This window comes from Leuciscus leuciscus (assembly GCF_965113295.1).
Source record: "Leuciscus leuciscus genome assembly, chromosome: 4".
Taxonomy (NCBI): Eukaryota; Metazoa; Chordata; class Actinopteri; order Cypriniformes; family Leuciscidae; genus Leuciscus; species Leuciscus leuciscus.
This window is the reverse complement of record NC_138728.1, coordinates 45222901-45248406: the sequence shown is the minus strand read 5'-3', so window position 1 is coordinate 45248406 and position 25506 is coordinate 45222901. Positions and strand designations below refer to the sequence as shown.

The 25506-nt window shown below is 37.5% G+C and overlaps 2 protein-coding genes across 3 annotated transcripts in view; one reads left to right on the top strand and one right to left on the bottom strand.

Annotated features, from left to right (window-relative positions):
• LOC309496044 (protein NLRC3-like) overlaps window positions 1-25506 on the top strand; it is a 302889-nt gene that overhangs the window by 229201 nt on the left and 48182 nt on the right. The gene's annotated exons all lie outside the window — the stretch shown is intronic.
• Window positions 3789-5549, bottom strand: LOC309496428 (uncharacterized protein; the record flags this gene model as incomplete). The annotated part of the gene is made up of 3 exons (XM_082166420.1): window positions 3789-4028; window positions 4519-4731; window positions 5109-5549. The coding sequence occupies 3 exons, from the start codon at window positions 5547-5549 to the stop codon at window positions 3789-3791; spliced, it is 894 nt and encodes a 297-aa protein (XP_082022546.1).

The window sequence follows — 25506 nt, the reverse complement described above, 5'->3', positions numbered from 1 at the left end:
TCTTCATCATAACTTTTATATCAACAACTCGTAATTATAAAAATAAAATTATATTGTAAGAACAGCTAATGTGGTGATGGACGCGCGTTGTCACAGTAACCAGGTGAAGGAAATAAGGAAATTAAATTGCTACATTATGAGACACAATTGCCCTGCTCTTAAACTTCAAGGGTTAAAAAATCCCCCCTATAAAGTCAACTTTGTATTTAAAGACAAAATCCATTTCTGATAAATGTGACCGTTGTAATGTACCCGAAAATGTTGAGCATGTTATTTTGTGGTGTAGGCTAATACATATAGTGCTGAAAGGATCAATTTACGTGATATAGGCCGTCGATGGATAACGACTATCACTTTTGAAGTGAAATGTGAAACTAAATGAAAGTGTTGCAAATATGCTCACATGGAAGATTACTTTTGATACTTTTTTCAGCGTTGAGCATTACCACCAATCACACAAGTCTCTGTTGAGCTCATAATGCAATAACCAATCAGATTAGTTAACGATGAAGAAACAAACTGCGGGTTCGTGACTTCGAGTGAGTTTTTGCCGCGTTCACGTCATGTGCTCACCACCTCGGTCAGTCAGTCATGACCTCTGACTGGATTCTGCCAATTCGCTCGAGGAAAAGTGTAGATATGATGTAAGTAAGTAAGTAAGATAATAATTTATAATTCTTTTGGGTTTTTTTTATGCTGTCTTGTTTTTCTAATGCGGAAAAAGCAATTAACTGATTCCTAAGTGGTTCTTGTCATACAAGTATTAATGATATGGAGGTGATAAAACGCATCAGACTTCACCTTTATGGAATGCATTAAAAATAACACATTTTATATAATTGTTGTAACTGACCAATTCATGGAAATTAAAAAACAACCGTAATAAAAAATAGGACTAGTAATAACGACAATATAGAAAAGTCAAATTTATTTAAAGCTTTCTCCATAATCTCCCCGATGGATAAGTAGTACTGTATTTGTGTGACAGTTTCAAGTTTATTGGGCGATCATCAACAGCGCTGTCGATGTCCAGAGCTGCAGGGACACTGTACTCCTCTTAAGCGTCAGACAACAGTGACACCTCCATCTCCCACCAATTTGTCTTCAATGTTAACTTTCGTGCCTGTCGTCCGTCTAACGGCAGGCTCCACTCGTGACCACGATGGTAACTCCCAAAACTCCAACATCACAAAACCTTCTCTGAATCCCAACTCAATACAACATTTAAACACCAATAACAAGCTTTCTAAATTTTTCTGACTTAAAAACACACGAAGATAAATAAATTCAACATTTCTCTTCGATTATGTCCCGTGCAGAGAATTCTGGGAAATAAAATTCTACTTTCCCCCAGTAGCCTACAGTAAGCTACACGACGAGACAAAAAAAGTCATTCCAGAAAATACATATTATATTTAATATATTTTCTTTGCTAAGCTTCCAACACCACAATTAATGGATTGGTAAAATCGCTTTGATTCGTACAAAAATGTCAAAATAGAAAAGTAGTCAATTTTTAAACTTACTTTACTGGTAATGCCAACATAATGTTGTTTTATCCTCAGTTGATTAATTGGATGAGTTCAGTCTGGCAACAGGTCTGAGAATCACCGTGAGGCAGGAAATCTCAACATGATATCCGAGGCTGACCTCTGTTATGGAACATAAATTCTAAGACATCTTCATCATAACTGCAGGCTCCACTCGTCATAACGATGGTAACTCCCCAAACGCCAACACAAAAACTTTTCTGAATCCCAACTCAATACAACTGCAACATTTATACATTAAGAACGGCTGGATGGCCCTGGATCATGCGTAAATTATATGCGTAGATAATGAGTAGATTATATGCGTAGATAACTGGATGGATTGGATATGCGTAGATAATGAGTAAATTAAATTGCTATATTATGATAAACAATTTGCCCTGCTCCTTCCAAAATGGACAAAAATGCATATTCAAGACATGTGGGTAAACCAATCCATTACAACCAATCACACACGTCTCTGTTGAGCTCATGATTGGGTATTGAGCTCAACACCCAATCAGATGGCTGGTGAATAAAATAATTTGCATAATCGCAGGAGTTTTTACCGCGTTCACGCCACGTGTGTTCAGCTCAAGTCAGTGACACACTGTGAGTGATACCAACTGCAGATAAGATGCAGGTAAGATTTTATTTATAATCGTTTTGTTTTTCATGCTACTAAAATAACAATGTCTTGATTTTCTAATGCTTAAAAAGCAGTTAACTAATTCATAAACTGTTGTTGACTTGCCAGGCATACAATATGGCAAAATAATAGTGTTTAATGTATGTTTTAATCGATATCAATCATTATTACAATGTCATGAGCAATAATCGACTATAATGATGTGTATTTTATATATATTTTTTAATATATTTCAGTCGTACTCAGCATCATAATGTAGATGTATTGTGTGTATATATATATATATATATATATATATATATATATTTGTTTATGAATTAGTTCAAACCTGTATGAATTTCTTTTTTTCAGCTGAACACAAAAGAAGATAGTAGGGGAAAAAATACTATGGAAGTCAATGGGGAAGTCAAACATCAACTGTTTGGTTACAGACATTTTTCAAAATTTTCTGCTGAACACAAAAGAAGATAAAGAAATTCATACAGGTTTGAAACAACTTGAGGGTGAGTAAATTATGACAGAATTTTCATTTTTGGGTGAACTATCCCTTTAAATATGCTGTCCTCTCTGTCAAATAGTTTTATTCAACCAAATCTAAATGGCTTACAAAAAGTATTCAAATTTGAGCTATTTAGACGTTGTGTAAGCTATTTAGATTTGGTTAAATCAAACTATTTGACAAAGGATAGCATATTTAATATTAGGTATAAAAATTGCTTTTAAAAATTTGCCTGTGGGTAATCAACACCTAATTTGAATTATTGTTGCCAACTTGCCAAATATCACAGGTGTCAAACTCAGTTCCTGCAGGGCCACAGCCCTACAGAGTTTAGTTCCAGCCCTGCTTCAACACACACACCTGCAGTTTTCAAATAAGCCTAAAGGACTTGATTAGCTAATCAGGTGTGTTTAATTTGGGTTGAAGCTAAACTCTGCAGGGCTGTGGTCCTCCAGGAACTGAGTTTGTCTTGTCAATTTTAAGTGTGATGTTTAAAACAACACTATTTGTTTTTTTTGTTTTTAAATACAGTATGTAGTGTACACAGTACTTCTCTATATAAGTATTATATAAATATACAATTAACTGTTATAAGGAGTTAGTGTTATGCAGTTAATTACTCTCCTCTATTTCTTTATTCCTTATACAACCTTTAAGAGTAACATTTTCTCCAGGAGGTCGTATAAGTAATGAAGAATTAAATAATCATTAGCCTAAGTCTGATGCATTTGATCACCTCCCTACCATAAACATAAACCATAAATGCTTAATGTTGCTCTGAACTTAATGCTACCAAGTATTTTTAACATAGCATTAAGATCAGAGCAACATTTAAGGATTGATGTTTATGGTAGGGAGGTGATAAATTGCATCAGACTTAGGCTAATGATTATTTAATTTACATTTATGGAATGCATAGAAAAAAACACTTAAAGCAAAATGTATTAAAACACATTTTATTAAACTGTAAAAAATTACCAATTCATTAACAATAAAACACAGAATAAAAAAAATTGAACAATTCACAAACAATAAAACGACTAATAAAAAATTGAACAATTCATAAATGATAAAACAACTAATAAAAATTTGAACTATTTAAAACAAAAAGTCAAAACGAATCGAACATGGCCTCCATCATCTCCCCCAACGGTTCAATGCTTTGAATGGTTTTATTTATGCGTGTAATTTTCAATTTAATTGGCAGGTCATCAGCAGCGATGTCGAGGTGGAGAGCTGCAGGGACAGTGTACTCCTCATCGGCGTCAGACAGCATAACTGTGGCACCTCCGTCTCCCTCCATGACCCCGATGATGTTGAGCTCCACCTCTACTGGCTCAGCTACAGTCTTCTGAAATGTAATAACATGAACGGAAGTCTCAGCAAAGGTATTATATATCAATAGACATGAGTCATTACATGAACACTATTAATGTTATTTGACCGCATGATCTAAAAAGAAAAATGCTTCTGAAGCATTTATTTATCTTCGTTAATGTTAATTTCAACATTTACTAAAACGTTATGAAAATGAAAGTTTTTGGAACTTGTATTTTATTAACTAACATTATGTGTTACATAGTTTGACAAGTACTGTAACAAATGTGTAGCTCATTGTTAGGTAACTTAGTCAACGCATTAATATTAACTAATAGTGTTACCAATATGAATAGTGTTACCAATATAAATAATTTTAAAGTGTTACCAATATAAATTATTACCAATGAATATAAAAAGTAAAAAAAAATGTATATACACTTGGTACACACTCAGGAGTGTAGGAAGATGCAGAAAGATCCATTAGAGAATAATTAGGTTACATGATGTATAATGCTGTGTACCTCCACAGCTGAATAGCTGGATGAGTTCAGTTTGGCAGCAGGTCTGAGAGTCGCCCTGAGGTAGGAAATCTCAACGTGATCTCCCAGGCTGAGCTCCACCAGGGCCTCATCACGCCAGAGGGACACCTCGAACACCTTCTGGCCACACCGGAGAGACAAGTCTCTGATGGGAACCTCTCCTTCAGCCACTCGGGTCATCCTGGGGACCTGCAACTGCATGATCACAAGGGCAAGATTGTTGTTAATGCAGTGCAAGTGAATACAATTACTAGTGCTAGCTTAGAGATAATCAATATAACATTGTCTGTGAATCTGATTAAAATGCGTCTTTAAAGTGACTAAGGTTTTAATACTTACAGGTTGAATTAAGGTAATGTTTACCTTAATTCAACCTGTAAGTGTTAAAACCTTAGTCACTTTTCACTTATTTATAAAAAAAAAAGGCAATACATTGATGGCGGGGATTATCTTAATATTAATAAAAATTTGCAAAACATTTGTGGCTATAGAATTACAATCTGGGGGGAAAACTCTTTAAAAAAAGTTTAATTTAAATATTGAATAAAATGTTATTAAATTAATTTGCTCACTTTTTCAATTTCTCCCTTCAGGGAGATGAATCCTCCCCTTGTGAATATGTCCTGCTCTTCCCCAGACAGCAGGGCAGTTGCTGGATTGAGGAGGTACTTTGCTGACCTTTCTGCCTCCTCTGGCAACTCGAATGGAGCCGTTTGAAACTTTTTTGTGTTTGGATTGAGAAATATGCACTCCCGTCCAAATTTGAGGGACAGGCTGTAATTTTTGACAATATATGCCCTCCCGGGCTCAAACAGTGGGATTTCCCCATCCACAGGAGCAATAAATGCCCTCACGCCATCACTAAGGGCACTTAATGTGGTGGTTTTGACGGACGCTGTTTTTATTTCATTTTTGGACACCTCGTAGGTTTTAGCCCTGCGGTTTGTGCGGTTGTCCACACAGGTGATCCGGATGGGTGCAGGCCTGCTGTATGGTGAACTTGCCGCTGACATTCTGGAGGGTAAGAGAAAATACACATTGATTGAAAGAGTAAAGGTGATGATACACGGGCAACTTTTTGAGCAATGTTGCTTGGGCACTTTCCCATTGAGAATTGGCAACAAATTTCTCTCTGGATATCTCAATGGGAAAGTGCCCACAACAACAACAACAACAACAACAAAAAGTTGTCCCATGTATCATCATCCTAAAAAAGAAAACCAATGGCAATTCATCAGGCAAATAATACAACTATGTCCAACAGATGCACCATTCAGTTGTTTTAGTGCAGTGGTGTCAAACTTAATTTAGACTCTTGTTAAAATTTGACTTTAGAAACTACATTTTCCTGTCAGAAATACTCCTCTCAGAACAAATCCTGTCACAATATAGTTGACTGATTTCTTCTGTAAGGAAGACACGACGATACAGTGAACTATATTGTGACAGGATTTGTTCTGAGAGGAGTATTTCTGACAGGAAAATGTAGTTTCTGAAGTAATTTTTTGCCTTAATGCAAATTACATCACTGTATCGTCGTGTCTTCCTTACAGAAGAAATCAGTCATGTAATTTGCATTAAGGCAAAAAATTACTTCAGAAACTACATTTTCCTGTCAGAAATACTCCTCTCAGAACAAATCCTGACATTTAATCCTATATTGTCAGCCTGTCTTGTCACCATCATAGACCCTATCACTTTCATTTTATTGGAATAATTACGTTTTTAGTTGTAAAGTTACAACTTTTAAGCAACATTTGTAGAAAAGTACAAAGTGACTTACCTCAGAAAATTGTAGCTCTTGATGAATGATCAAGGTCAAGGGGGGCTGGGGTCTTTTATACTTGGCAGCAGTCCAATCAGAGATATCACCAAGGCACATGATGACCTTTGGCCAATGGTTTTCTTTTTTCTTGTGTGATCTTATGTAGCCCCGCCCTTTTTCAGCGCTGTTTGGGTCTGTTAACTCTAATTTGTTGTTCTGTTTGTTTTTCTACAGTACATTTGACGCCTGGTGGAATGATTTTTTAAATAAATGTTGTTTTTTATTGAAATTAAATTATTTTAATGATTGTATTTATTTATTGTTATATTATAACGAATTTTTAATGAATTGTATTTATTATAATGTAATGTTTTTAAATTAACTTATTTTTAATGAACTTTTATTATGCATTTAAATGAAGGTATTTTTAATGAATTGTATTTATTATAATGTATTTAAATAAACTTTTTTTTTATGCACTAGTATGAGTATTTATTATAATGGATGTATTGAAATTAATACATTTTTTTTTTTTTCAATTAAAACTAACCTCAGTTGACTTCACTATAATTTACTCATTTTATTATTGTTGCTATTCTTTAGTGATGTATTAATAAATTAAATGTTTATACAATGAGGACAATTTATATAATTTCAAACGTACAAAATAAGATGACCGTTATCAGTTTTTCAGCACGTGATTGATTATAACCAATGAGATTGCTGGAGCTGCGTAGGAAATCATTCGGCCCTCTCTCGTTGACGACGAACTCTCGTTGCTTCAGCCTGGTAAGTGTTATGTCTTTTAAAATTCGGAAAAATCATCAAAATAGTGGTGAATTAATTAATTGGATTAAAAGTGAACTTATTTTAGTCTGATTACGACTGAGTATTATGACTTATGAGTATTACTTTCATAAATGCTGTTCAAACTTAGAGGCCTAATGCGGCCGACTAGCCACTAACGTTATTGTTATTCTCCGAGGTAACGCTAATTTCTGAGTTAATTTATGTTTTAAATGTTTATCTTAAACGTACAGAATTCATTCACGTCCGTTTTGTTAATTTTATTTATTATGAAGGGATGTGACATTAGTGGCCGAGGCTAGGTCGATATTGTGTACATTGAACATGTTTGAAGGCTTTACGTCTTAAATACAAGCGTAAACGAAGCTTTATTCCATGTAAATGTAATACATAACCTAAACCTAACTTGCACTACTCTTCTCTATTGAGCGTTCGCAAAATCCGCCCCCTTTAGTTACCGTTGCTATAGACGACGCTCTCACTCACGCGACTGATGATGTCATGCAGTGAACAATACTTCGCGGAGCAGAGGGGACACTGACAACGCGCTGACAGACAGGACAGACCAGGTTAATTTTGATATGACACTAAGTCTCACTCAATGTTAGTGTGTCTGACAGATCGCTGTAGAGCCTCAGTTAAAGCTGCTCGTAAACCGATCATCTCTTCCTTCTAGTTCATTTATAGCATCAAGTAAACATAAATGAACAGCAGGAGGAATGTTGTTTTAACCGTGGAAAGAAGTCAGTACACACCGTTTCTCAAATTTGAATCATCCAACGTTAATCTACTAACTGCTTTGTCGGACAAAATGGCGGATTATGATTGGTCAGATCGCCTGTCAATCAAACTCCCTGCGAAGGGTCAAATACGTATGATTCATGTTCCGGCCTTTCATAATTGATAGTGGTTAGATTCCGCTTCACACACACACTTTTTTTTTATTTATTTACGATGTGTAAATGTATGTTTTTGCTTTACATCATTACAAAAGTTAAGGTTAACGTTACTTTCATTTGCTGTGAGCGCGCGAGCTCTCTTTCATCCACATGCCAGAGAGAGATTTGATTATAAGTGATTTGATATTGAAGATTATAAGTAATAAATATACATTCAAAGTAAAACATTTAGGCCATGTTTACATCAGGAAAAATTAGAATTATGTAAGAAGTAACACTTTTTCTGTGCCACATGGTGAGTTTGTACAGTTAAAGTGTCTTTCAATTTGTGTTAACTCCAGGGGCTAAGTACAAATGATCACACTTGTGTAATTGTATAGCATTTTGATATAATGTCTGTAGATACTGTAGCCTACTGATATGGAACATACACATAGTCTAGCACATATTGTGCACCAAATTATTTTTCTTTCCGTAATTTGTTGCAGTATAATCTACTTATGATGTTCATATTCATAACATATTGGTGTTATCATTTCTATTTACTCTATAAAGTTCATCAGTACATTCTATTTCTCACTATTCCATTCAGACTTACTGTATATGATTATAGACATTATATGATCATAGGCATAGCAAATTGTTTGGTTAGTGATAATTTCTCTTTAGATTGTATATAATTAATCTGCACATTGACTCAGATATTCAGTGATGTTTTTTCTTCTTCCTTTCACACTTCAGATAACAGTCATTGCCTCTGCTATGTAAGTATTATGTTATAATCATGCTTTCCAAATTCTCACACACCTATATAATATATAAGATGGTTTTTGATGATTTATTTTTCTTCTTTTTTGTATTTCTCACAGCATAAGCGAACCCAAAGGCTCTTTTAAGAGCCCTCTCCCATCATCTGCCATCTCCCATCATCTGCCATCTCCAGTCTGCCATCTCCCACAGGTGCGTATATATTTGTTGCTGTCATTTAAGTGACTTCAGATCCACATGCCCTGCTCATCCATTCAGATGAATGCATCACATTCTGCTGGTTTCATGCAGTTTATTTTTACTATTGAATTTAATTTATTTTTTGCCAAACTCCAGAGCTATAACTAAATCACTCAAAATTATTGGTTGAGTATCATCATGAATTTGTTTTGAATATATCTTCTAACAGATTTTTCTAAAGTCTGTTTATTTAATGAGTAATATTTTGTATAGTACTTTTTAACATTGTTATGATTATCTTTTAACAGAATGGAATTTTTTACACCTATTTTCTTTTGTTTGCAGCATTGGTCATATCTGGTGACGCTCACCATGTAAGTACGACTGTAATGCTAATTTGTAATGCCATTTGCACTGCATGCACTTACTGCTAAATGTTAATGCAATGTTGGACTTCATAAACAATACATCTTGAAGGACATTGTATAACAACTTTTAGATAATTTGTCTTTTTTTTTTTTGTATCGTCTACAGTAGATTGGACATCTTCTGTCCGTCTAGGTGAGTAAAGTACCATTATTAAACATGTACAATTACACAGATTGTTAGCTTTATCATCATAGTGAATGAAACATGTTGGTAGTTTTGTTTTGCTGTTAAAACTTAAGATTGTTTTCTTGTTCGCAGTGTTGCTCATCTCTGGAGAAGCTCACCATGTAAGTACGACTGTAATGCTAATTTGTAATGCCATTTGCGCTGTATGTTCACTTAATTTTGATTGGTAGAAAGTTTTAAAATCACTGCAGCATGTTAATGAATTATTACGGGACAACATAATATATCTTGATGAAGAGTGTATTACAATACAAACATTTGATAAATGTGAACATGAGCACTTATTTGACCTGTGTGAACAAATCTAAATTGTCTCTTTTTTTCTTTTTTATTGTCTACGGTAGATTGGAAGTCTTGTCCATCTAGGTGAGTAGAATTGTTAAACAGGTTTTTGTAACAACAACAAATATTTATAGTGAAATTTGGGAATGTTGATTACTAAGATTTAAATAATAATAATAATAATAATTGCCATCTTCAGTAATAACAAAAAAAGTAAGTCACTTATTGATGTTATTATTGTATTCAAAATGATTCATGCAATGGCAATATAGTTCTTATTAACATTTAATAATTCAATGATTCCTGTACTTTTATATATGCATGTTTGGTCTGTGTTAAGAATGTAACTAACTTGTTTCTTCGTGTGTGTGTGTGTGTGTGTGTGTGTGTGTGTGTGTGTGTGTGTGAGATCTGTCCTGTCCTATCCTATCAACACCTTTTATCCATTTTCACTCAAACCTTTATCCTGCTTATTTCTTAAACCTTTGCCATTTCTTCACTTTCTCTTCCCAAACTGACAAAAAAAATCTGCCCTGGATCACAAAACGCTGCTTCTCTGCTTGCTGCTTGCTTGCAAACCAAAACGCACCCAATGCAATCTCTTCTCCAATGCAAAACAAACCCAAACGCACCGAAGCAGCTTGCTAACGCATCTTTAAAATAGAGCCAGTAACCCAAACTTTGAACCCAAAAACCAAACCCAAACTTTGAACCCAATAACCAATTGATTTACAGTGCCGGACAGCCTGAAAGAGTGACCAGCTCCAGTCTGCCCTGCTGCCTTCCTGATCTCCAGTCTGTCCTGCTGATCTCCAGTCTGCCCTGCTGCCTTCATCATCCAAGCACACACACACAGTCATTTGTTTGATAACCAACTCTTTACCTTTACATTACATAGTGTTGTTCATTTTCTATAGTCATCACATATTTAGCTTTTGTTTAGTTTTTTTGTGACCGCTTTGAATCAGCTCTTATAAGTCCACTTTGTGTTTAGTAAGTTCAGTCTTGTAACATCTATATTCTATAGGTGATTTCACTATCTTTTCACTATATTCTATCTTTTCACTGTCTAATACTGTTTGGTGATATCAGTGGTTAGCATTGTACAACATTTAACCCAAGTTAAAGTTTTATAAGCAAGAGATCTGGTTTAGCATTGCATTAGTTAAGTTTCTGTATTATATCACATTTAACTATCGATTACAGACAGTAGATTTTTTTTGGTCAAATACTTTGATATAAATTGTCTAAACAAATATTAGTTTCTGTTTTATTATATTTACTGTACAATATATTCATTGTTGGGTATAATAGGTTCCTTTTCATAGATCAATTAAATATTGTGTATTTTATATTAATTGTTTCTTGTTTGACTGATACATTATAATACAAATATTAAGAATAAGAATTTATCTGTTCAGTGAGTGTTTTTACAAACTGCTACCATTTGCGTTTTTACTTTCACTGGCTGAATCTAAACGGTGAGAGATATAAATTTACTTATACACGGTTTTCATATTCTCAAAGGAACTCCAGGTTAATTTGTAAGTATTCAATTATCAGTAGCTCAATACCGTTTCTTATATTTACTGCATTTATTTATCAGCGTAAAAACATCACCATGCCGAGAAAAGGTAAGCGGAGTGCATCTCAGAAACAGCGCAGAAAGCAAAAAGCTCCGGGTGGCTCCAGTAGTGGTAACTCTGTCACATAGCGTCGATGCAAACCCGTATGTTCTGTCTGTTACAGCATCCCACTTTCAAGGTGATACTAGGTATAAGATTTGCTCCAGAGGCTATCAGTGTACGTGCAATGCTTTAATGTTCCTAGCTGTCCATAATCAACGCAATGAGTTGCAAAGTTTCGATTTAGACCGCATTTTACAGAGAGGTGATGCAGTTTACACTAGTGTCAAACGAACACTGCAGAGCAAAAGACAATTTGTAGCAAATTTTTTTAACTTTGATGAGCTGCCAAACACAGTAAAGACCGACTCTGCCTGCTACAACATCCTGAAACATCCTCAGAGAGTTGGATTCCTAAAAGATTCACCTGTCCTAGGCGAGTATGAAAACCTTGAGAATACTCTGCAGTGCCTCAGAGCTGATGTGAGTGACGCGTTGCTGCTGTGTGGAACCACGTGTATCGCCGTATTCAGAGATCACTCAGGGAGGTTTGGTTATTTTGATTCTCACTGCCGATCAGCATATGGAATGCCTGAAGATGAAAGCACTGGTACGGCTGTGATGTTGACCTTCTTCCGTTTAGAAGACATGATCGAGAGGCTGCTGCTATTGTTTCAATGGTGTTTTGATTTGATAGACCAGTAACAATTTGATCTGCTACCTGTATCGTTCATTAACCGGATAACTGAAAGAAGTGTACGTCCTGAAGTCTCCCTGGCCTGAACTGCTGTGAGCTTGAATGTGATGTACAACCATCTGTCTCTTTTGAGAACAAAGCTCTGTCAAACAATGAACAATGCATGTCTGCTGATGTCTCACAACAGTATATCCAAGATCCGGTTGAATAACCATCTGAGACTGCCATTAATGGAGCCACATCAACTAATGATCAAGTCCACTTGACTTTGCAAGATAAAGTGGACGTTCTAACTACCGTCACTCAGACTCAAGGCCAATATAAAAATGTGTCATTCAGTGAACTTTCTCATGGCATGCTGCCACAGGATCAATTGCCATTGTCAGCTCCAAATCACCAATATTCACAATCGACAATCAAGCAGACAGAAAAACTCAAGAAGACTCAAAAGCTAAAGGCTTATCATAATAAAAGGCGCAAAGAAATGGTTCAGAGGCAAGGTGTTTATGACAAAAAACAGGCTGTACGTAAAGTCTATGATTATAAAACAAGTAGTGAATACAGGCAAAGACATAACCAAGCCATGAAAAACAAGTATTGGAATAATAGCATTTACAGAGAAGAACACAAACAAGCAATGAAAAACAATTATACAAATATTAATGAATGCAGAGAGAGAAAAAAGGCTTATGTAACTAGCAAGTACAGGAATAATGATCAATACAGAGGGAGAAAAAAGAGTAAAATAACCTTAAACTACAGGAATGATGAACAATTCAGAGAGAGACAAAAGAACTATATATTTACAAATTATAGGAACAATCCTAAATACAAGGAGCAGCATATGCAATATCTTGTTGATAGATATTTAAAAGATCCAATTTTTAGGCAAAGGCAAATGGATCATTATACAAACCGATGCAAAAATGATCTTAACTTCTATGAAAAAAGGAAGAACATTTTTAAACAACGTTATCACTGTGATACACATTTTAGGGCTCGTCAGAAAGAATACAATTTATTCAAATCTAAAAACAAAATATCTGCACTCAAGGTACTTCACACAGTACGCTGTGCACAAGACATACAGCATAAATACAAAAACATGAATCTGATGCACCAGCAGAGAGAAACGTTACAAAATACCCAGCCTGACGCAGTACAAGATCCGACTGTGTTAAGAGCCTTAAATGTTTTCAGAGATGTTATAAAACAGGGGCCAACTTATGTCTGCACATGCTGTGCCAGAGCGCTCTTCTCAAATCAAGTGAAATCATGTGATCGTGAGCGCTATCAGAAGAATCCGACAGTTGCTTCAGTTTGCTTGACTGGAAACTATGTTCACGTCTGCTCAGACTGCCCTGATGAATGTCCCTTGGAGAACAGGAAAACAGAGTGGATCTGTCACTGCTGCCATAATACACTATTGAGAGGTCTGATGCCAGACATTGCTTTAGCCAATAAACTTCAGTTCGCTCCCATTCCTCCAGAACTCTGCGATTTGAATGTTCTTGAAAGACACGTTATTGCAAAGTACATTCCTTTTGCTAAGATTATTACACTACCGAAAGGCCAGCAAAGAGCTATTAAAGGCGCTGTGATTTCTGTTGCATCTGAAGTAGAAACGACTGTAAATTCTTTACCCAGACCAAGAAGTGAATCACAACTGCTTACAGTGAAACTCAAAAGACGTCTGTGTTACAAAGGCCACTATCAGTTTCAGACTATGAACATGCAAAAGGTTTTGTCTGCTTTAAGAAAGCTAAAAGCTCTCCATTCGGAATATAAAGATATCTTCATTAATGCAGAACTCTCTGAAGAAGAAATGTTTAATGAGCATGAAGACATCAATTCTCCTGATGAGGAAATGGATATTGAGAACACCAGCCAAAGTGAGAACACTGAAGAACAGAGCAATGAGAATGAACAGAATGATGCAAATGATGACACTACCGCAGAAGAGCAATCGAGAGGCCTTGCCTTGGACACATGTCTTCAGCCCCCAGATCTTGGCCAGCAGCTGTTGTCTTATAATGATGGAATATTTTGCATTGCCCCAGCAGAGAGAAACTCTCCTGTAAACACTTTCAAAATTCCTAAACTTGAGTCTATGGCGTTTCCAGTGCAGTTTCCAGATGGCAAGAACACCTTTGATGAGCCTGTTAGAGCAAAACATGTTTCCCCCAGCAGATACTTTAACTCTAGACTATTCTCTATTGACAATCGTTGTGCGAAGGACACCAACTATATCTTCTTTGCGCAGTTCGAGACTGAAATGAACATGGCCACATCTAGTATGTCTATCCAGCTGAGGAAAGCAAAACCCATGACCCGTGATGGACGCAGAATAAACTGTTCAATGCTGCAGGACAAACAGGAGTTAGAAAAGCTTATAGTAAATAAGGAAGCTACACGATTCATGCAACCATTAAGAGGGACTCCAGCATACTGGGAGAAATCTCTCCGTGATTTGTTTGCTATGCTGAGACAGCTGGGCACTCCTAAATTTTTCTGTACGTTTAGTGCTGCTGAGATGAGATGGCCTGATGTGATTACTGCTATTAAAGCACAACAAGGTGAAACCGTGAACTTTGCTGAATTAGACTGGTCCGAAAAATGTGAAATCCTCAGAAGTAACCCTGTGACAGCGATGAGAATGTTTGAGAAGCGAGTTGAAGCCTTGATGAGAGATTTGATCAATTCCCCTGCTCGACCTATCGGTGAGGTAATTTACTTTTTTTACAGAGTAGAATTCCAGCTACGTGGCTCTCCACACATTCACTGCTTATTTTGGGTGAAAGATGCTCCAGAGTTTGAAGAAGATCAAGATCAGGATGTGTGTGATTTCATTGATAAATACATCTCATGCAAATTACCAGACCCAGACAAAGACCCAGAACTACATAAAATTGTAAATGAAGTGCAAATGCACAGTCGTAACCACTCAAAATCCTGTAGAAAGAACAAGAAGCACTGCCGGTTTGGATTTCCTAAACCACCCATTAACAGAACAATGATATCACGCCCCAGGCCTCCTCCTGTAGATCAGTCTGATGAAGGTAATGAAGCAGAGGAAAGAAATTATGCCAGTTTTGCAAAAGAACAGCTACAGAAGGTGTGGGATCTACTGAATGACTCGACTCAGAGTTTTGATAGCATTACACAGCTTCTTCATAAAGTAAACATGACTTATGAAGAGTATGAGAAACATATTGATACTATTTCTACATCAAGTTCAATATTTATGGAGAGACGACCACAGGACTGCTGGGTTAACGGCTATAATCCAATGTTGTTAAGAGCCTGGGATGCAAACATGGACATACAGTTCATTCTGAACCCCTACAGCTGCATCATGTATATTGTCTCGTACATTTCAAAAGCTGAGCATGAGATGAGTGATTACCTTAAAAAAGTGATAAAAGACTCAAGCCATGATAACCTGTCTGAACGTGAGTGCATGAAGCAGATCATGAATGCCTATGCAAAGAACAGAGAAGTCAGTGCTCAGGAGGCAGTCACTCGCACATGCAGTCTGAAATTAAAATCATCATCACGTGCTGTTATATTCATACCTACTGATGACAACGCTGTTAAAATGAGTTTACCAATGAGGTGCTTGCAGACCATGGATGATGACATCGAAAATGTGTGGATGACAGGATTGCCTGAAAAGTACAAGGCCAGGCCAAACAGACCTGAGTTTGAGAACATGTGCATGGCTGAATTTGCAAGTGAATACCGCATTGTTTATGCAGGTCAGCAAAAAGGTAAAAATGTTTTGCCACTTCAAAAAAACTTGGGACACATACAGAAAAGAACGAGGGGAAAACCTGCTGTAATCAGATTTGCCCGTTTTTCACAGCAGAAAACCCCAGAAAAATTCTATGGAACTTTTCTAAAGCTTTACTTGCCATATCGCTCAGATGAACAGCTGAAGTCCACAAGATTTAAGACATATGAATCATTTTATGCATTCGCTTCAGTAAAACTGCCAGGAACTGATGAACTGCAGCGTGTGTACAATATTGTAAACGAAAACCGTGAGAAATATGAAAAGCATAATGAGGCTATAGAACAGGCTATTGAGGATTTTGAACAGAATGGTCCAGTTGAAGATGCATGGACTACATTGGCTCCAGCAAATGAACTGATCCGTTTGGAGAGCATATCAGAACGTGAACCCACTGATCCTAATGATGTGAACGAGCAGGAGGATATTCCTGAATACACAGCATCTACCTCTGTCAGTAACACAGCTATGCCACTCGTGGAAGCTGCCCAGCTGAATCCTGCACAAATTCGCAAAATGTACCAGAGCTTGAATAAAACACAAGCTTCCATATTATATGCAGTCCGAGACTGGTGCAAAAGATGTGTCTCTGGTGAAAACCCACAACAATTTCTGTATTTTTTGAATGGAGGAGCAGGCGTTGGTAAATCACACGTTATCAAATCTATTTATGCTGAAGCAACCAAGATATTGCGCAGCCTTCCATGCATACAAGAGCATACTGACATTTCCAAGCCAACCGTTCTTTTAGCAGCATTCACAGGAACTGCAGCCTTTAACATCTCAGGTAAAACACTGCATTGTCTTCTGAAACTCCCAAGAAACTTGAAGCCTCCATACCAAGGCCTGGGAAACAGCTTGGATGAAATCAGGGCAGACCTTTCTAATACACACATTTTAATTATCGATGAAATATCAATGGTGTCAAAACAGTTGTTTGCCTATGTGAACTGGAGACTGCAACAGATTAAGGGAAACAAGAAACCTTTTGGTGGCTTATCTGTATTAGCTGTGGGAGATTATTATCAATTACCACCTGTGGGAAGAGCAAAACCACTCTGTGTGTATGAGGACCATGTGCTGGACTTCTGGACAGATCATTTTCAAATGATAACTATGACTCAGATCATGAGACAGAGAGATGATCTTGCATATGCTGAGCTGCTCAACAGACTGAGATTAAAAAAGAAGCATGAGAAGCTGACTGATGCAGACAGGTGCATGTTAGAAACTGTGATAAGATCCTCCCCTGAAGAGTGTCCAGCTGATGCATTGCACATCTATGCAACCAATAAAGAGGTAGACAATCACAACAGTGAAGCCATATCCTCCCGTTTTTCTAATATTATTAACGTTGATGCACATGATTACAAAAAAGATCCCCGAACAGGAGAAATGAAAAGGCAAGCGACACCATTTAAAGGAGACAGTCGTGACCTTATTGACACACTACAGATTGCTATTGGTGCACGAGTGATGCTAACCAGAAATATTGATGTGGGCGATGGATTGGTTAACGGCACTTTTGGGAAAGTGGCCCAAATAATAACCCATACCCGAGGCGGATATGTTCAATTAATTGGTCTTCATTTAGATAATGTGACTGCTGGACAAAAACATCGCAACAAAGCACCTGATGGAGATGACAACATTGTCTATATTGAGAGGTCAGAGGAACCACTGAAAAGAAAAGGAACAATGCGAAGACAATTTCCCATGAAGCTTGCTTTTGCATGTACCATCCATAAAGTGCAAGGAATGACGACTGATCGCGCTGTTGTATCTCTAAAGCACATATTCGAATCAGGCATGGCATACGTTGCACTCAGCAGAACAACATCACTCAGTGGATTGCACATTACTGACTTCGAAGAAAAGAAAATCTTCTGTGATCCAAAAATAAGTGCCTCCTTGGTGAACATGCCAAAAGCAGATTTTCACAGTATCCAACCGATCCTACATATTGTACAGGACTCCAACCTGAATTCAGCTCTTAAAATAATTCATCATAACACAGAGGGACTGGAGTGTCATATGGATGATTTAAAATGCCACCATGAGCTTCTCTTGGCTGATGTTTTGTGCCTCACTGAAACACACCTGTCAGGCTCAGCTGTTCCTGCACATCTACATCTGGATGGATACACCATGTACAAACGCAACAGGCATGCATCCTACACAAACTATACACATTTGGCCAACAAGAATGGTGGTGGAGTGGCCATTTATGTGAAGAACACCTTTCAAGTTTGTCCTCTGATGTACATACAGAATGTTACTGACTTGGAATATTTGGTTTTGAAGATAGAAGCCCCCAAACAAGCACTTCTTGCAGTGATCTACAGACCACCAAGTTATAATCTGGCAGAGTTTTTGGCACACCTGAACGCCCTCTTGACATCTCTGGAGATCATTGATTTCAGGCCTCTAATCGTCTGTGGCGACTTCAATGAAGATCAGCTTTCTCGTTGCAACAAACCTATTCTCAATTTGTTTGAAGATAAAGGATACACACAGCTTATCAGCACCGGTACAACAGAAAAAAACACTCTTCTAGATCCTATCTTCATAAGCGGTGCACACTCAAACATCAGAGCAGGAGTTCTACAGACGTATTACAGCTATCATGATCCTGTGTATTGTGTTTTAGAATAGATACATCAAATATATCAAAATCTGCATAGATCACACATTCAACACTACTGTAAGATAACATCTTTATTTCAAGAAAAAAATAATGCTAATACAAATAAATGTATACAACAAAACTGTTCACATTGTCTACTTCTTGTGTGCATGTGTGTGTGAATGTGTTACATATAGACTGTTTGTTTGTTTGTTTGTTTGTTTGTTAGATAAGGAATGGATGGAGAGTGAATGTCCTTTCCAAGGATCGCCACCTTGACGTGGTGGAAAGGCTTGTGTGTTCCAGTGATCCCAAGAGTGAGTAATTCTGGAGCTTTTTACTCCAGTTTGACTTGCTTAAGGACTAAGGTTCCAGACTAAGTGCGATCCAAATGTAGCCTGGGTTTCCCCATACTGCCTTGAGCAGCGCGATTTTATTCACGCTGCAAGGTAGTCTGGCTACCATGGGCTAATTTTTCCCCTGAAATAGGGAACCAATCACAGAACGGGGAGGGAGCAGCAAGACGATGACGAAGTATATGCGACACACCGAAGCAGTTTGTTTATCTATGGATCCAACATGACAGACGTAAAAATATATGCATATTTAGTTTAGCAAGCAAACACATCTACAAAAATATGCCTGTATTTCAAGTTGATAAAATAATTTAAAATCCACATCAGTTTATTTGTGCCGACGCGCCACCCCTCCCAGGATCTATAACGTTACCTAGGCTACTTCCACTTTTAAAAATTCATCATAACCGCGCGCGCGATCTGCTTGCAGTCGTCGAGATGGATGCTGAGGAGTTGAAGAAAAGAATAGCTAGTGGAGATTGTAAAGTTGTCGACAATACGTCATCAAAAATCAAGTCCAGTGTGTGGGAGAAATTTGGAGTTATCTGAAGAAAATATTGTAAAAAGCTTTGCTGCAAACATTTTCGTGTTGGATAGCCGCAAATGTGGAACTTCATCCCTGAGGAAGCACGCAGATAACTGGTAACAAAGCCGTTCTATCGAACGGTATTTTTCATATTTAACAACTGTTAGTATGTGTGGTGTGCAGGGCGTGTTTGAACCCAAAATTGTCAGATGTAGGCTAGACGAAATTGCGTGGCATATAGTGGTGTAGCCGCGTCTGTTCGATTTGTGTGGTAACGTTAGCCATGTTCTTAATGTACCGGCCTTTTGACAGCTTCGGCTGAAGTTGTCCTTGTGTTAATTGTCGTGTAACTTCTGTATGACCTGGCAATAAACATTTTTGTAAGTGTCTATAATGTGATAGTCTAAACTGATTTTATTTCGGGTGCGGGTCGGGTGTCGGTTCTATTTTAAGCGGGTCGGGTGCGGATTTACAAAATCGGACCCGTGCAGGACTCTCTGGTGTACACATAAATCTCTGACCCATCGTCGTCTTCTTCGTTGAATATCTGTCGCTCTACTTACGTCATCTGGTATAATTTGAAACGATTGGCTATAAGCTACGTACAGGCGCATTTGATAGACATTTGTAGCGCCCAATAAACGGCTCTGGGCATTCGTAAACCACGCCTCAAATACGAGAAAATGAACATGTAGTATCCAGACCACGTCTCAAAGAGAAAGTGGTCTGACGTTAGCCAGGCTAATCCAAATGGGCATTAACTAAATAAAATAATTTTGAAGCATAATTACTTGATTTTGTCTTTCTTGATTCACTCACACACACACACACACACACACACACACACACACACTAGGGGTTTCACAACTACTGATTTTTGCTAGTCGACTAGTTTTGCATAACAGTCGACGACTAGTCGACTAGTCGTTAAATTATTTATTCATTAAATTGACGCATTAACGCATTGAGCATTGTTAAGGAAGACAGAGGAAGGAGTTCTGGTGAATTATTGGAAATGTATGTTTGAAATTCAGAAATAACATAATAAATAAATTCATCAGTTATTCTTGTGTTAATACAAAAACAGCAGCATTCATTTAAAACATTCTTGTAATTAAAACATTCTTGTTATGAACTGCCACACCACGCGCATCAGCGAACGTTGCAGATAAACATTGCCACATGGCTAGCCTCAGACAATAACATTGTCAACATCACGACATATTTTTTGCATATAGTTTTAACTGTGCATTTTTCATTGCATCTTTAAGCAAATATCATTTAAGCATATAGGCCGATACAAGTTTGATGTAGGTTATACTGAACCACTATATTTTTGTATCACCTGCTGCGACACACTGGCTGCGTGGCGTGAGCGTCTCAGCTTAACAGGTTGGAGTTTGCACACTGCCTGCGTGAGACACGCGATTCAGGCGCGGCTCGAACCGCTAGAGTGCAGAACAGCGGAGTTTGTATGGACCAAAGTGCATGCCTGAGCTTGTGTTTTCGGTTAAGCTGCGTTGCTTTGACATTGTGGAAAATAGAATAATAGAAACAAAATGTATTCGTCTTTTTACCCGTTATTATCAATCTAAATTAATCTCGTTTTTAATTTAAATTAATCTCGTTTTTAATTTAACTTAATTTCGTTTTTCTTTATTTAAATTTCGTTTTTTCTTTATTTAAATTTCGTTTTTTCTTTATTTAAATTTCGTTTTTCTTTTTTAAATTTCGTTTTTTCTTTATTTAAATTTCATTTGTTTTATTAAGCCTAAATTTCGTTTTTTCTTTATTTAAATTTCGTTTTTTCTTTTTTAAATTTCGTTTTTCTTTTTTTAAATCTACCCTTTAGCCTACTGTGTCAGTAATTTGTTAGTCAGAAAAATATTAGACAACCTTAAAAGTATCGCTTAAGTTAACAGACCTGTGTGTGTGCGTTTTATATCACCAGTGCAGTGTCCGTTCTCGTAGCCCTGCCCGTGTGAGGTGCGCCATTTCCCACTCGCGCTGTTCTGTAGTTTACTAAATGTTTATTAATTCTGAATGTGTCCCGTTTTGCGTGTCCAATCCATCTATATTGCACCAAATGCGACACTGCACTCCATGACCTTGACCGTTTTGGACGCATAGGTACCTCAGCGCCTGACGGCATTTTGTTTTCCGACTAGTCGATTAGGGCCGACAGCGCCGACTAGTGGTTGTGACAGTCGACTAGTTGGCTAGTCGACTAGTTGATGAAACCCCTAACACACACACACACACACACACACACACACACACACACAGACACGCTCACTAACACAAACACACACACGTTTAAATGAAGTAGTAATTAGTCATTTCATCTCTATACGTTGTTCTGATGCAGAGATATAGGTCTTGTAAAACGGTTGCTAGGGTACTCAAGTTTGGTTGCTATGGAGTTGCTTGGGAGCTGGGAGCTTTAAATTTAGGACGTTTTTTTATGTGTTTGAAGTTTAAATTAGTTTAAAGTCTAGTTTAAGGCCCTTAGAGTTTTTGAGTTTAGAGTTTACTAGTGCAAAATGCCCGTGCAAAATCAGTTTTTGTGTGTGTTTTTAGTAATTGTTGGTTTGGTACCCGTGAAAGAGACTGTGAACGCATTGAATTCAGGGAGCAGGCTAGGTTACTACAAATGATGGCTGTGAATAAACTATAATATTCAGAAGTAAACAGTGTAGCTGACTGAGTGTTTATGAATACCACAACCTTCTAAGTGCTAGTGCAAAATGCCCGTGCAAAATCAGTTTTTGAGTGTGTTTTTAGTAATTGTTGGTTTGGTGTGTTTGAGTGCTCATTGTTACAATTACACACATATTTGTGCATGGTAGAAAGCACATCCTATGCTTGAGGAAGCTTGTGAATAGGCTACTACAAATGATGCCCGTGAAAGAGACTGTGAACACATTGAATAGGATATGTTTAGTTGGTGAATAGCATAGGCTATCGTTACACAGTAGCGATAACTTTAAGCGCACCAGAATGAAATATAATATTCAGAAGTAAACAGCATAGCTGACTTACAGATTCTGTTAACATCCACAAATGAATAAACGCGTCGATTCAGGGAGCAGTGCAAAGTGCCCGTGCAAAATCAGTTTTTGTGAGCTGATCGCCGTCAAAAAAGTTCAGGAGATATTTCTTAGTGATGGCTGATTTCAACAGTTTCAATATGATAGCATTTTGAAAAAAAAGTGTCATGAATTTATTGCATTTTTGGGGGAAAATAATCCGTTTTTATAATAGATCTTTGAAAATCCAAATCTGGATTTGAATTTTATATGATATTATAACCTAAAGATACTATGTGTATCTTACTATGTAAACCACAACCTTTAAAAAATGATATATTTAACAATATCTTTAGCATTTCTCATCCAAACAACGTCAAACTTGGCGCTGCACTTACTCGTGACCGTAGCGAGACACCTGTCAAGTTTGAAATCCATCGGACTAACGGTTCGAGAGATATGTGGTTAACAGACATACACACACACAGACAGACAGACGTTTCTGTAATTTATAGATAGATACGTTTAAATGAAGTAAATTTACCAGTTTGAAGTTTAAATTAGTTTGAAGACACACACACGCACAGACATGCTCACTTACACACACACACACACACACACACACACACACACACACACACACACACACACACACACACACACACACGGACATACAAACACATGCACACACGCACACACTCACGGACATACACTCACACATGCACACACTCACACACACTTAGAGTTTTTGAGTTTAGAGTTCACTAACACACAGACACACCCTCACTAACACACACACACACACACACACACACCCTCACTAACTCACACACACACACACACACACACACACACTCACGCACATACACACACTCACTCACACACACACACACACACACACACACACAGTTTCTTTCACACACACACAAAGACACGCTCACTAACTCACACATATACACACATACACACACACACACACACAGAGTGAGACATGTTCACTAACACACACTTACACACATAGACACACACACTTTCAAGAAGTTTAAAGTGGTTTGAAGTTTACTCAGAGTTTATGAATTTAGAGTTTATAAGTGTAGCGCTAGGGTGTTCTGGTTGGTTGCTAGGCGGTTGCTAGGGTGTTCTGGTTGGTTGCTATGGTGTTGCTAGGTTGTTGCTAGGGCATTTTGAGTGGTTACTAGGGTGTTCTGGGTGGTTGCTAGGCAGTTGCTAGAATATTTTGGATGGTTGCTAGGGTCTTTTTGGAGGTTGCTAGGCGGTTGCTAGGGTATTTTGGGTGGTTGCTAGGGTGTTCTGGGTGGTTGTTAGGCGGTTGCTAGAATATTTTGGGTGGTTGCTAGGGTCTTTCGGGTGGTTGCTAGGCGGTTTATAGGGTATTTTGGGTGGTTGCTAGGGTGTTCTAGGCGGTTGCTAGGCGGTTGCTAGGGTGTTTTGGGTGGTTGCTAGGCTGTTTTGGGTGGTTGTTAGGCGGTTGCTAGAATATTTTGGGTGGTTGCTAGGGTCTTTTGGGTGGTTGCTAGGCGGTTGATAGGGTGTTCTAGGCGGTTGCTTGGCGGTTGCTAGGGTGTTATGGGTGGTTACTAGGGTGTTGCAGGCGGTTGCTAAGGTATTCTGGGTGGTTGCTAGGCGGTTGCTAGGGTGTTCTGGGTGGTTGCTATGGTGTTGCTAGGCGGTTGCTAAGGTATTCAGGGCGGTTGATATGGTGTTACTAGGTGGTTGGTAGTTGTCACAGATGGTTACTATCGAGTTTTTATAGAGTTCTTAGCATGATTTAACACTTAACTAATCACTATTAGCATGTAGCTATGCACTGCTAGCATGTGTAGCATGTTTGAAGTGCTGTTTGCTAGCATCAAACCTCACCTCTATAAGATGTTCTGATACAGAGATATAGGTCTTGCAAAACGGTTACTAGGGTACTCAAGTTTGGTTGCTATGGCGTTGCTTTGGAGCTGGAAGCTTTAAACTTAAGAAATTTAAAGTGGTTTGAAGTTTAAAGTAGTTTGAAGTTTACTCAGAGTTTATGAATTTAGAGTTTATAAGTGTATTAAATTGATGAGTTTATAAGTACGAGTTTTTGAGTTTAGAGTTTATAAGTTTAAATGAGTTTAGAGTTCAGAGTTTATTAATTTATGAGTTTAAGAGTTCATAAGTCTATGAATTCATGAGTTTATTAGTTAATTAGTTATTCAATTTAAGTTAATTAGTTTATAAGTGTATGAGATTAGAGTTTATTAGTTTAAATGAGTTTCATTGGCTAATATATATAGAATGGCAGTTTGAATTAGTCTTCAAGGGATTTAGATTTAAATTTTTGTCGGTTGGTGAGTTTGAATTTTTTTAGAATACCCAATGTTAAGTCAATGGGAGTTTTTCCGAGTTTTGATCGTCATTTTTAGGAAAACCGTAAGTCCGATCAGTTAGAAAAGATATAGCATACCGAGTCAGAATAGTCAAAAAAACCTTGGGAGAACCCAGGCTCAGTCGGGGGCTAGTTCTCCTCTGGCATTTATGAGCTAGAGGCCGTATTGTAGTTTGAACTGTGGGATTATATGAATGCCTGGCCGAAGAGATGCGACTTTAATCTAATTTTAAACTGGGAGAGCGAGTCTGAGCAACGAACAGTATCAGGAAGACTATTCCAGAGTTTTGGAGCCAAATGTGAAAATACTCTCCCTCCTTTGGTGGTTCTGGATATCCTAGGTATGACCAAAAGCCTTGAATTTAGTGATCTTAAAGAGCGCAATGGATTATAGGGTGATAGAAGATCCGTTAAATAGACTGGAGCTAAGCCGTTTAGGGCTTTATAAGTCAGTAGCAATACCTTGTAATTAATACGGAACTTTATAGGTAACCAATGCAGTGATGATAAAATCGGCGTTATATGATCATATTTTCTTGATCTCGTAAGAACTCTAGCGGCGGCATTTTGGACTAACTGTAGCTTGTTTATTGAGGATGCAGGACAACCAGCTAATAAAGCA